At 34.3% G+C, this 14,666-nt stretch overlaps 2 protein-coding genes across 2 annotated transcripts; both read right to left on the bottom strand.

Annotated features, from left to right (window-relative positions):
- Positions 1-970: 970 nt before the first annotated feature.
- LOC119635882 (adenosine kinase) lies at positions 971-4,659 on the bottom strand. The gene is made up of 4 exons (XM_038030904.1): positions 4,379-4,659; positions 4,125-4,295; positions 3,913-4,065; positions 971-1,950 (listed from the first exon to the last, which is right to left on the bottom strand). Exons 1-4 carry the CDS (start codon positions 4,504-4,506, stop codon positions 1,230-1,232), a joined length of 1,173 nt encoding a protein of 390 aa, XP_037886832.1. The 5' UTR covers positions 4,507-4,659; the 3' UTR covers positions 971-1,229.
- Positions 4,660-8,873: 4,214 nt separating this feature from the next.
- LOC119635604 (dolichyl-diphosphooligosaccharide--protein glycosyltransferase subunit 4-like) lies at positions 8,874-8,993 on the bottom strand. The gene has a single exon (XM_038030485.1). The coding sequence runs from the start codon at positions 8,991-8,993 to the stop codon at positions 8,874-8,876; it is 120 nt and encodes a 39-aa protein (XP_037886413.1).
- Positions 8,994-14,666: the final 5,673 nt, after the last annotated feature.

Here is a 14,666-nt window from a genome sequence, read left to right as displayed (position 1 = left end):
ATTACAATCAATAACTTCGAACGTCTTCATTTCTTTTGATTACATAACAATAGTGGTGTCTTCCGCCGACAATCTCAGAAAACCAGTTACTCGTTGTGCTTAACAAGGGACTTTACTTTCAATGCCATATCGTGTAGCACCTTAACCACATTCCAATGCAATCCAATAAATACAGCTTTTCTACCCTATATCACCTGTGGTCCAAAGGTATATTTAGTTTTTTGCGTATGTATGCAACGCCCAGAAGGACTTAGCATATACCGACCTTTTATTATACGGAACCATTTGTGAATCAACCTAAGCTGGTCTATCCGTCTGATATCTGTCGACGAACGCTCTTGGAAATGGTTTGGATCGGATCACCTCTTCGACCACTCCACCACCAAGAAATCGATATATGTCGGAATGGTGTTAATGGTTAGCCATGCTCCACTGTAATATTTCTACTTGCTTCTCTTATATCTTTTATTGGATTAAAACCACCTAACTTTGCCTAACTTTTCTAACCAAGTGGTGAACATATTGACCGTGAGTTAAGAAACTTCTCAATAAAGATGGATTGTGACGTTCAAACGCTTAAATTCCTAGATTAGAAATTTAAAAAACTCTTACCGCACTAAGCACACTACAACTTCGCCGAATGCCACCACTACTTGACTCCAATGCAGTCTGCAGTGAATAAGCTTATTCCAAGTCCAACATTATCTTTACAGATTGACTAATGTGCAAAGTTGCAAGTCTTCTATACCGGCAAACGCGATGCTAAATTTGTTTGTTGTTACTCAGTCCCTTCACCTCGTTCAATTCTCTGGATATAAAAGGCAACAATGATAATTTGAAACACTACGCTAAGTTACAGATAAGAGAAAATTCCAACGCCTTGCTGCATATGAATTCTTAAAAAAAAAAAATGTTTACAATGTTTACAAAAGCCAACAAAGCATTTATTTATATATGTACAATGAAAAAAAAAAAAAAAGAAAAACAAAGCGAATACAAATGCAGGTCGTAAAGCTGACTTCTATCACAAAGTGAGACAATCTTAGTAGGAATTTCCAGATAAAAGGAGAATCGTTTAGGTATTACACGTTAATAATAAAATAAATATTTGAAAATAAAATTAAGAAAGAAAATGCAAAAAGATGCTCTCGATCCATATAAAAGTATATCAAATCCAAAAAAAAAAAAAAGTTTAATATACAAAAATAGTTTACCAATAATTTGATATTCTAAGGTAAATTACAACCAATTTGACCGGCCACCTTGGCGGCGATATCGTTAGCAAAGCGCACACATTCGGTTAAGGATCGTTTATCGAGCCAGTAGTGTAGGAAGGCTGCAACAAAGGCATCGCCGCAACCCGTGGTGTCGACCACATTCTCAACACGAGTAGCGGCGAAAGTTTGATAAGTCAATTCGCCCGGGGGCGATTGCTCGTCTACAAAATTTGTTATCATTTGAACACCTTCGGAGCCTTTCGTAATCACCAATACTTTAGCGGTTGCACCGTCTTGCACCAAACCTTTAGCTAATTCCTCTACATTGCTCGCACCCCAACATTCGCGAAACGTTTCAAATTCATCCTTATTACCGAAAATGAATAGGGCGTGGTTAGCTAAATACAACATATGATGATAATTTAATTTCACTATGTAATTAGCGCTGAGATTCAATGCCAAATAGCGGCGTCCCTTTATATAATTGCGGACAATGAACGTAGCAACATCTTCACGTTCTGGTACGAAAAATCCCTCGATATAAATGATTTGTTTTCTCTCAGGAGCACGCAGAAACGGCGAGCTAAGATCATCGCGCTCGAATTTCTTAAGGAAATCTGTTGAAAATTTCGCTGATGCTCCAATATTAGCATATAAAGCTAATGAAGTGTTATAAACTAAACAAATGCAACGACCGGTCGGTGTATCAGGTATGATCTGCAATCTGTAATTACTAATATAAAGAAAAATGATGAATCAAAATAAATGAATCTTTATTATGAACACGCAATAAGAGAGAGATAGAGTATAACGAATCTTTGATATCCACTATCTGAATACTTGGAGACGATATAAAGTAGTGGAGCATTAATAAATAATTTCAAATATACGTAAAACGAATTGCAATAAACGGCACGGTTAGCGCCGAAATTATTTGAAACAACGTTAAGTGAATTCGTTGACAATTAAGTTGTGAATCTCAGCTAAAAATGTATGTACATATATTAGCTTTCTAGATTTCACAAGAACATAGGCAAAGGAATTAATCAATTGCTTCTTGAAGGTGTTTAAAAATTTGCAATGCACACTATTGACCGTAGGCCCACAAATCCGATTAATGAATATCTAGACAGATTTGAAAATCACACGCATACATCTCCAAAGTTGTGTGTAGGTGCGGATGTATTAAGCCCTCTATGGGACTGGACTATATGTTAAGAGCATATATGTTAAGTTTTAACATTTTATATCAATTTTTGCAATCAATAGGAGTTTTTCACGACAACAGAGGAACGGATTTCCCCGTCAAACATATGTATAGTTGACAATAGTTTACCATAACATGGAAAAGCCGAAGGACTGACTGATGCATGCTACTTAATATAGACTGCGAGTTTTGTGACTGTAGGATACTTGCTTTACGAATATTATTGAGCATTACAAGCGCAAACAAGAGCAGTATCGAAAAGACGGATTGACTCGTTTGGGGATATCATTTAATAAAATACAAATTCCAAGCTAATCATAAATATATACATTTTTTATCTATTTTATAGGCCGTTTCACTTTATATGCACACCCTAAGAGTGGAAAACCCTGAAATGGGACCGTTATCACTTTTGATCATCTTTACTATAAAAAATGTTTATAGAATTATCTTTTCGAAAAGAGAAAATACAGCGTCGAGAGCAGCAAAGGGAAAATTTAATAGTATGTGTTTCCTCTAGAGAGTGGATATCAGAAATCAGTTAGATCTTTCAAATATAACGCAAATGACCTTGGGAAAACTAATTTAGAAAATCGCTCAGTAATTAATGTAAAATAAGTTGCATGTTTGCTATATTAAGACAATGCTTCGCGTGGGAAGTACTTAATGCATCAGCTCAGCTGTTGTTTCAAAATGAATAAAGAAAATTACAGCAAAAATTTTAAACTACACATATATGAACAATGACCTACGCCATCGTAATGTACATTAGTAATTTATTAATGAGTTTTAACTTTGAAATGTTTACCTAAATTTCAAGTACCTACAATAAGAGAGATAAATGTTTGCTTAATAAAGTTAGATTTACAGGAAACATGTGAAACAGTAATCGGAAGTCATATTAGAAAGAGTTTTATATTAAAAGTAATGTAGTATAGATCTAAAGTCACTATTGCCACTAGAATTACGACTCCTACAGCATTAACAACTCATGCTACAGTAAAAATTGTCATAAGCATTTATTACCCACATTTATGCCGACAAACTTAAAATCAAAATAACTTGTGTTCGCTTCCGTCACTGCCGCTATAAATCAATATGAAAGAAATGTAAAGAATTTGGCTATGCCCTATATCTGCCCTCATTTCTTTATATAGCCAAAGGCGAAAAGGAGATCATGGAATCTCACGCAAGGAATCTCTACGTGCTAAAAACGGGAGGTAAAGCTGTTAAGCCTTCATCCCCAAACAATCTGAAACCCTCCAATTATTGGGTTTCACTCCAAGTTTGTCTTCAGGCTAACAAAAAATTTGAAAAACTCTGCCATATTTGTGTAATCCCTATTCTTGGGTTATGTAGTTATTAAATAGTTTTCATAAAAGTTTCATTCCCTCTTCCTTGGCGAGTTTGTCCTGATCTTAATGTATTTGTTTCTCTCAAATAATAACAAAATTAATAGAAATATGTAGAAATCGTGCGATATTTTACCATGAATTTAAGTCAGCTTTATGGAGAAGTTCCTCAATAAGATGTGCCTGCTTGTCGTCACCAACCGCTCCGAAAAACATCGGATCTGTACCAAGTGTCTTTAAAATTCTGGTCGTATTCAATGACGAACCACCCAAATGCGGCTCTTCTTGGCTAATTAAAGTTAAAATTAAACATGGATTATCGGATTTTGTTCTTATTCTTTCACTTACCTCTCGCCAATAGCTTCAGTGGTTACTTTATTCAATGTCTCGACATCTAATTCAGCTCTGGCATTCAGTGATAGCTTATGACGTTTCAAAATTTCCTGACTTTTCAAATGGGCGGTATGATCGAGTAGAACGTTACCGAAGGTTATAATCTTGGTCGGCGTGCTGGAGATACTGTAAGGGGGGTTAAAACGAGAGAAAGGCCGATTAAAAAACTGATGCCCACAATCGGTTCAGTAAATTAACGGTAAATATACTCATGTCTTGCTATGCTGTAATCTCGACTCCCGCCCCCATCGCCGAAAATTCTTGCATAAATTTGATGCAAGAAATTCATTTTGTTTTTGCGAAATATTGACGTTTTTCTTATAACACTAACTTGCATCGAAAGTTCTCAAATTTATTTCAAACCGGACGAAATTGCTTAATCAATATTTTTCTGCTTCAGATTAAAGTTTGAAGTTTATTTCAATGTACACATTATTTATTATACAACATTTCACTAGCAAAGGCACTTACGGACTGAACCGACTGACATTAAATAAATGATTCGGGCGCTTACCTTTGGCTTGAATCGTTTCAAATGTTTCTTTTGTAGTCCGTTCTATGAATTGCTTCGCTTTATAAAAAAAAAAAATAATTGTTTTATATTTATATCTCTTTCTTGTTTCTCTTAACAACGTCACGTAGATAAGAATATGAAAGCATAAACTTTTCCGAAGAAATTCTAAAATGAATGAAAAAAAAACGCTAACGAACATGAAAAGATAAAACTCATGTTTCCTTTGAAGGCAAGTCATGCAAGCTTTCTAAATGAAATGAAATTTACATGAGTACAACGTTGCACGCATTGCATTGAGTGCAACGTTCTTTTCTCTTCGATACGCGCGTAAAAATTAATATGAAATGTACGCTAAAACTTGTTTTTTTTATATAGAAACTTTAAACATTTTCTCTTACGAACCACGTTGGTAAGCTAACACTTTTATTGGTAAATAAATCGTTTCCGAGACAGAGTAAAGCAGAGTAAAGTCTTTCTCATTATCTCTTTCTTTTCTCTAACTGTTTGTTGTTCTTGACACTTGGAGAAAGATTTTAAGATGAAAGCTCTTACTATACTATAATCGCGAAAAGCTTCTCTTCTATACTTTCCCATTATTTTAAAGAAATTAATTCAATGCTCTTGCCTTTACTTTAACGTTTCATGTAATCGAAATTTTTAATTTTTGTTTCTAATAAGTTCTTGAAAGAACAAAAATTTGTTGAACACATTTGCACAACGTTTTCCTTTTCTTATTAGCAACATGTCCTTCTGGCCATGTATATCAACGCATATCTACCATAATTTCGAACAATTCAGTGCTTTTTTCATGCATTTTTCAGCGAAAGCTTTATAATAATACTAAGCTTTCCTTCTTGCAGAATTTCTCGGCAGCTCATCAAACCTAAAGATGAAGATTAAAATGTAAATAAACGCCATGAGAGCAGAATAAATTTGCTACTCTGTTAAATAAAAAACAAATAAGAACATTATTGTCAGGCAACACCGATCGTTACATACTCTACACCACTACGCCCAGTACAATTAGTCGCTCGTTTTGATAATAACGCTCAAGTCTTTCTCTGTGTGATATACATTCGCACAAATTTAATTTGTTTATTGCACCACAAGGGTGTAGTGTAGTGGTGGTGTTTACAAAAATCGTCGCCTTTAGAGTTGTAACCTGCACTTTTTTATCACAATCAATTTATGATTACTTTTTCCAAAAATTTAGTCATCCGAAATAAAAGTAGTGCAAGAGAACTATTATCGGCCAAAAGCTGCACCTCAATATGCAAAACAACTCTATTGCGTGTCAATTTATTGATATTGATTTACCTTTTGTAAGACATCAGACTGAACTTTCCAATAGGGATTCACTCAACACAGTTACCCTCGACGAGCGAAGAGGGCGAAATATAGAATGTTCAGGATAATGTCAACCACTTTTTTCTCCTTCATATAAGTTTCCTTTCGAAGCTTCGAAAATTTTTCGTCGAGAAGCTTCGGTTTGTTTAATTGTTCCCTCAATTTTTTTAATTTCAAATTTTAAATATCCGTTTTATAGTAACTATGCAGAAAGTAAACTCCACTGAGCATTAATTGAATGGCGGCTTGACCGTAAATTCGCAAAAATTAACAGTGAATGCTAAAAGGGGCAGTTCTGACAAAAGGGTTAGACACGTTCGATACAACAAGCTCGATTGCAGTGGGAAGGCATCAAAGAACGTTGCGCATTAATTTTGAATTCTGTGGAATTGTGCTGGGTTTGAATATTTAGAAAAATTGGCGAAAAGGAGGGGTTAAGGAAGACCAAAGCTTTGCTCGAATTAAAATGGAAGAAAAGTAATTCTAAACGAAAGAAGAGAATAGGTGGATGATAAACTTATTCAAGCAAGGGCTACCTTTGATCTCGAAAAGGTAAAAGTTTCGTTCGATGCATTGACCAGCCTTCCAGACATTGCGACGGGGAAGATAGGCAGGCTCACGTCCTTTCGAAAACAAAATTGAAAAAGCCGATGAACCCATGCTACAGAAAGTAAAGAAGGCAAGCATTCTTCCACTGCGATTGCAATCGCAAACCGGAGCAGCAACTGCGCACAAACGCACCTGAAAACTACGCCGAAGATATCTGATGAATGTATGGGAAATAATACGAATCCTGCCGCACTTAATCTTTCTGAATTAAAATACAATAGAAAACCTCGACTTTACCGAAAAATCGCGCCTGACATGCAACTGATATTAACAAAATTACAGAATGAAATTTGATTATAAAGATGCGGAAAAGTATTACTTTTACTGTCACGAGACTGGATGTTTTTCGTGGTGATTCAGTTTTCACTAAAGACTACACAACTAGACGTTACCTCTGAGAATAATTTTGAAAGTTTGAAATATGAAATGAAGTCACATCGCTGTTAGATTACCATGGACATGTAATGCATGAAGGAATATGTGGAGAATTTCAGCAAAAATGGCTCCTATTGGGAAGTTTTATTAAATTGGAAAAAATCCATTGTCTATGCGGATAAATGGTCGCCCATGCGCCTGGCTTAACTAGATTGTCGCTCCTTATACATTTGCAGTGGTTTCCTTCTACAGCTGAACAATGCTTACAGGCGTGATAACAAATAGTGTATTTCATCTGCAGCGAAAGGAATAGGGGAAATATCTGTTAACAGATATTCTGGACACCTTTGCAAACTATATGCTCTAGATGATGAGAACCATTGCAAACATATCACGAGTGGCAATAAAGCCTATTAATGTACAATAGGGTTCTCGTTGCCATGCACGTGCACTAACGTTTATGTGCATAGGGAACGCATTGTTCATAATGTAACGAACGACCTTAACACTAGTTCCTAGTTATTTAGGCTATAATTCTTCACATATACCTTAAATTATATGTCCCTAGAATAAACTGAGTAAGATGTTATCTCATTTCATTTTCTAAAAATCTAAACTTATTTTCACAAATAAAATCTTGACGATTGAAGTCTTTTGTAAAATTTGTCACTACGGGTACGAGATGTGTGTTAACAAAAATCATTTATTCATTTGTATACATGATACAGTCCAACAGTTTAGAAGGCCCACCTTACTAGTCTTCTGAAAGAGGTAAAAACTGGAAGCTCCCTAGTCCACAAGCCCGCTACTATTTATCCATATAGAGAATATAGTCTATTCAGAAAGAGTATAGCGAATAATAAGGGTTTAAGGGACTATTTTAAGAGATGCCTTCCAAAAGAAAACGAGGAATAGTGTGAATATATTTTGTTCGTTGTTATGTTATTATTCAGTTTAATATATTATAAGCTTTCTAATGTAAAAAAAAAGGTTTTGTTGTCTTTCTTGTTATCATCTCATGGTCGTTTGTCTGATTTTTCGGTCGCTCTAGAGTTATTCTCTATTTCAACCAACGGGTTGGAAGCAAACTTAAGGAATTCGATTTTTACTGCGCCCTTTAGAACAAGTGCGATGTTTACTCAAAATTCTTAATAGAATGACGTAATATTTCCTGATGAGAGCAAGAAATGAACTTAGAAACGTGTTTTCTTGCAATTTCTCGTCTTAGCTTGCTGTTACGTTCTTCTACCATAGGCTTACGGTGAGCGTGGCAATGAGTCAGAAAATTGGTGTTTATGGACGTCATACTAAATAAGGAAAGTTTTTTAAAGACAACCTTGCCAAGATGACGACCTTAAGGATAAGAGCGGCTTAATTCAAGAATGGCTATTATATAACTGGCCCAAAGCGCTTCACCCTCTTTCTTAATGCCCAGGCATAATCATCAAACATACGTGGGATGACGCCATGCCTGACACGATTTTAAAAATTTTATGAAAGCCGCCTTTCTTTACATTTAAGATATTCGTTCTTGAAAAATCCATTATATCTATTATATGGATATTATTGCGTTAGACGGCAAGAAATTCACAGACTAAAAAGAGGCACAAAAATTGTAAACACATTCGCAAAAATTCGAACACATGGATATGGACAATAAAACACGCATTAGATGATATTCAATTAGCTGAACTATATTTGAAATGTTTGACTAGGTACATAAGGGTAAATGACATTTCAAACATCTTGAAAATACGTTTGGTTTTTATTATTTATTTTTGGGACGGGATCTGTAAAAGGTGCAAAGGATTAAATAAAGAGTTTCCCGCAGAGACGCAAACAATGCTTATGTAAAATACTTACTTGGTTTTAGAATTGGTCTTGCATTTCGCGTTAACATAGTGATACAATACCACTAGCAGAAGCAAGAAACCGCCTAGAAAGTCGGAGAATATTTCTAGCTCGGCATCAGTAAACATTTCTTTACATTTAAAGCTTCGCCGCCGACAATAAAAGAAGTATTTTGAAATTAATCATTTATTCTTAATTCTATGAGAAAAATGTCACCTTAAGTCCTTAAAAAAGTAAATTTCTTTTCCTTTCTTTATTATCTTCAAAATCACGACAGCAATCTTCCTATGGGAATTTTATAATAAATGCAAAAAATTCTCTACTTAAAGTGATTTCATACGAAACGGCAAACTACCCAGATATCTGGCAACACCAATTTTTTGTGAAGACCTAAAGCTAAAGACCTAAAGAATAAGTTAGCTAAAGGATAGGTTAGCTAAATACATATATGGGCTACAACTCGGCATTTATTGTCAGCTGTATATAAATTTGTATGTAGATGTAGATATTTTTATGTAAATGTATATGCACATTACATTAATTTTTTATTTTGCTTTTAATTATTAGAAAAATACTTGAAGCTCGCCTTTTAGAGCTGAAAAAGTCTCTATCGCGACACTTGCCGTTTTGTTGTAGATGAAGGTAATCCACATTATAGACTTATATTTTTGGAATGTAGTATCACTTGTAACTCTTTTCCTGAAGGCTTTAAATACAAAACAGTCTGCGAACAAAGTAAACCTTGATTTTGGAACTAACTATGTACATATTTTCTTAAGCCGGCAAAAATATTTACAGAAATCTATGGTGAAAATCAAGGGCTAGGTTGGACAGTGGTCACCAGAATATCTTTTGTTCTATTGCGAGATGCCATAATCAGGCTTTATTCATATTTTCGGGTTGAGACTTCAACTTTCCCAATTTTTTACAAAACTTTATGGGAATTGATAGGTCACATGGTTTTGCATGTTACATACAAGTACAACAAGAAGAGAGAAAAATACAACAGGAAATGATGATCGTTTCTTTTAAATTTTAAAGATATTTATCTAATTTATGTTAACCTTACACTAATGTGCATTTCTTTTATATTACATCGTTTGCGTTTGTATTATTCTCTTCAATTTTTTTACTTTTTTTCCCTTACCGTCAAGCTAACCATCCAATGCCATCAAATATTTTTTAACTATATTTCTTTATATTATACAACACTGTGTATGTGCTTTTTTAAAAGCTTAGACTAACATGGCTGCCATATTTAAATATCAAAACGTAATTTGCATGTATGTATTTATATGTACCGTATTTTTCGGACTATAAGACGTACTTTTTTATATAGAAAATTTGACTCAAATTTTGGGTGCATCTTATCGCCCGGAGCTAACATCAATATATTATTTCAATAAATCGTTCAGATGAATGTAATACGAACGGTGACATTAACGTGGCGAAGAAACAATAACTAAGCATTTGACAAAGATATTATTTCTTTTAAGCCAACATAAAAAACGGTCAATATTTTTTATAATTTTAATGGATCTCTTACGGTATGCGTAATGACAATTCAGGTGAAACTACCATCGCTAGCATAGAAAACGCTTTTATCAAAACATTAAAAAGCAAGATTTTTTGAAACAATTTACTGAAAGAAAATATCATTCGGGTTGAAATAGAAAAGGTGTTACTGAAGGATTACTGAAGGTCTTGCTCAGGAACTTTAGTAAATGTTTTATTACGAGCAAAATATTGTCGTGGTAAAGATGAACCAAATATTGCTAGTACGATTTATGTTAGCAATAAATAAAATTTGGAAAGTAACATTAAAATGTATTTTTCTAAAAATCATCTGATAAATTTGAAGTGCGTCTTATAGTAAAGAAAAGTACGGTAATTAAACATTTAGTTTGCATTGCATTATTGGAGCAAAAATGATATAAAAAACAAGCGAGAAAAATACATTCGACGGTGACCGAATCTTTTATACACTTCAGCGCTTTTCTAAAAGAAAACAAAACACAGAATGAAAACTAAATTTCAATGCTCTATAATATTGTGTGGGCGCAGCTGATCTTTCCTCGTTTTTTATATAGAATAAAAGAGGATATTTTTATCGTAAACCTAGTGTAGTTTACGAAATTCCCTTGAGATGAATTTGTTGTTCACAGGAAGCATTCATGGGATCAGTGAATGAAAATATGAATTCGGTGTCATCAGCTTAAGTCGCTGTTAAGATATTGTCAGCGATGGGAAAATCTGAAGTGAAAGTTGTATGGACTTTGAATGCTTTCCCTGGGAACTCCTTTTTCGATTTTATACATATTGGATCTTTCATTTTCAACTTTGACAGAAATGTCTACAGATGTCTGTTTTGCAAATCGGATTGAAGAAGCAAGTACACGGAAGTTGGAAGACATTGTAAGTTTTTGTTTTGTTCATTATACCTTACAGCACTTGTAATTAAGATCGTGCACACGTTGGTAACACCCAGAAGACGGACCCAACTTTTAGTACACGGGTCGATTTAGAATCAGTTTTAAAATGTAGACTGTCTATCTATCCCTCTGTCTGCCTGTCCGTCTGATATGTATACATGGCTTTTCGTGTTCAACCTACAGGTTTCAATTTTTAAGATATTTTGACGAAATTTGGTGCAACGATGTGTTTGGGCTTTGTGGTATAGAATATTTAACACTGATCCATGGACTGCTATACCTTCATTACTTGTTTTTTATTAATTTTGCGCCCACTCCTCACAAAACGCACTACATTGTTAGCTTTCGATAACGGAGTAGATGAACTGAATAACTTTGGACAATGCCGATTGACGAACATAGACATTGTTTGAGATTTTTCCAAGAGGAAATTTTTGTAAATTTATAATTTTTAGCACTGGAACACGACTGAAGCTATTTAAAACACCTGTTTCCTATTGTAGTTGACTTAAGATTTTTATACCTTATTATTTCACTGTAATGTAACTAATTTACATGTAATAATGATAATAATAATACAACACTTATGGTAGAGAGGTATATTAAGTTTCTCTGTATATTTGCAACACCTAGAAGCACTTGAGTTAGACCTATCTATCGATTCAGAGTCACTCTCTAAATCAGTCTAAGCTTATCTGTCCGTCCGTCTGTCCGTCTTGGTTTCTTGCGTTCAATATACCGATCGAAATTTATGAGATATTTTGATAAAATATGATATACTCAGGTATTTCGGCCCAAGAATTAACCCTATTAAAAATTCTGGAGATCCAAACACTTTTTTGACCACTTCCTGTGTGGAGTGCTTAACGAAGGGCCATATAATACTATGGTGTTTCTATTTTACATTAGTAAACTGAATATATACGTGAAAGGTAAATTTTTCATTCGTGGTGAATACCCAAGTCTACATAAACATAATCAATATTTCTATAAAGCACAACCTTGTGGAAAACTAGCGAAACATTCTTTTCTGTAGAGCGTCTTTGTCTGCCTGTTGCTTGATTGCATGGCAACGATCCAATTTTTCCCAATTCTCATGCATTTTTAATGATCTATACGATAAGTATTAAAAAACAAGTAAGAACATTGTAGTCGGGCAAGGCCGACAATCCGATATCATACGTCAATTTTTCTAGTGTAGTTTTTCATTCGTACTGGTAATACTACACCAAAAAGTACACATTAAAATGATGCGAAACCACAATTTTTAGGAAAGACCGCATATTGGAAGATTAGACTTTCTCTCCACATAAAACCTTGCTTGCATGTTACGGTCCGAGAAGATAGACCTATGTGATCCACATTCCCTACAGTTCATTTTTCAAAAAAATGGCCCAGCGGTCATCAAAGGGACAGATGGACAGAGAGGCATACATCGATTCAAAATCGTTTTTTAAGTCGATCGGTGTAATGAAAGGTCTATTTTAAGCCCTTCTGCGTGTTGCATACGTGCGCACTGACTTAATATACCCTGTAGCAGAAGTGTCACAGCGTGTAAATATGAAAACAAATAACAGCTTCTCGTGCTGGTTTTAACAAGAAATATTTTGAAAAATTTTTTCCGTAGAAAATTCTTTCGCCTATGCTTTCAGAAGAAATATAATAAAAAAAAAATTAGCTGAGCATTTCTTTCCGCGTATTTTACGTACGGTGTCGTTCATTGACCAAAGACATGAATTTAAAATTGGCGAAACTACCTTTCAGTCAAATATTAATTTTGCATGCGAAATATCAATACCAGACTTGCATTCCTCAATTAATGTCTAGATAATTAATACAATAAGATAAGTGTTTTATCATTGCTTTGTCGTCATTCAGTTAAGTTTGATTGTTTTCATACAATAGTTTTGTTGTCGAGTTGATAATTATTTCTTTTTTAATTTACTTTTTTATTATGACTGCTCTAACAGTTGTTCAAGCCCTCTCTTTAAAAAGAAATAACAGTCCTTTAGTCGGGCAAGGCCGACTGCTAGGTGTCCTACAACACTCCACTTAATGCTGTCATTCAATCATTTTCTTAATAATACATCAAAAATTTGGTGTAAATGTATAACACTCAATGCCAAGGCGAGGATACGCAAACGTCAAGGTAGTCTAAAGTCATCTGCAAGAACCCACAAAGTAGACTTTGTCGCTGTAGAAGGATTTGCTTTCATAGGAGCCCCTCTATGCGGTGTACTCTGAAAAATAGATCTACGTGATCCATATTCCCTAAAAACAAATTTTCATCACTACATATTAAAAATCGTACATTTTCTGGATATTAGGCTTTTTTTTTCATTAGAACCCTTACGTGTGTTGGGATCCAAAACATAGACCTACATTGTCGAAATTCGACAAAGCAAATTTTTGCATCAAATTATTATTATGAACGAATTTTCATCAAGAAGTATTGAAAGCTAGGCCTTTTTACCATATCAAGATTCAGTATCGGTCAGTATAATATAAGGTGGGCCCATCTCAACTCATTCTTGGTGTTATAACCGACGGTGCAAACCTAATGTACCCAGTACATAACCACAAGCGACGTAGGGTATAATAAATATATATATTTCACAAGAGTTAAGCTCAAACAAAAATGTTTCCGTGACCTACCTAACGTTACTGTTATGGAAAAATGTTAAAGACAAAAACCTTCGTAAAAATTCCATTTACTGTTCATAGACAATCGGTATGTTAACACAAGTTTTTATTCATTCAAACAAAATTCATTCAAATATTGATTTAAGAGCTTTACCCGCACGTAAAAACCCATTCCACCACCAGCCAACTAATTGCATGGTGTGTAGTTGATAACAAACATTTATATGGTTGAGTAAACACGAACATGAAATTGAGAAATAAGCAATAATGAACAATAAGTGTGTTCACTTAGCCCTATCGGGGGCTATGAGTTCTAATAAATCGCTTAATAAAGAAAAAAGTAAAATTTGCAACATTTTCATATTTGAATAAAAGTAAAAATTAACCGGAACAGAGATGCATTTTGTTTGAGATTTTAATGAAATTTGAGGCAAAAATGTTGAAATTAAAAAGGTGAATTTCTGTACGAAAAAAATATGTATCGGACACTCTACAGCATTTACAATTGTTTCACTGTGACAAGCGTATTGATTTGGACGTCTTCGTCCATCGAAATTTCGATTACGGCTTTTAGTCTTAACCTAGAAATGAAAATTAGCTCTCAATATATTTCAAGGGAAAGGGTTCATCCAAAATTAGCATAATTTTGTGTTCGCTAAGTCACGCTAAGTCATACGCATTTTTCAGATAATTTGCGCTGTGCAGTGATAATTCTGCTGAATTATA

This window comes from Glossina fuscipes, unplaced genomic scaffold, assembly GCF_014805625.2.
Source record: "Glossina fuscipes isolate IAEA_lab_2018 unplaced genomic scaffold, Yale_Gfus_2 27, whole genome shotgun sequence".
Taxonomy (NCBI): domain Eukaryota; kingdom Metazoa; phylum Arthropoda; class Insecta; order Diptera; family Glossinidae; genus Glossina; species Glossina fuscipes.
The sequence above is the reverse complement of the archived record's forward strand: the minus strand, read 5'-3'. Positions and strand labels throughout refer to the sequence as shown.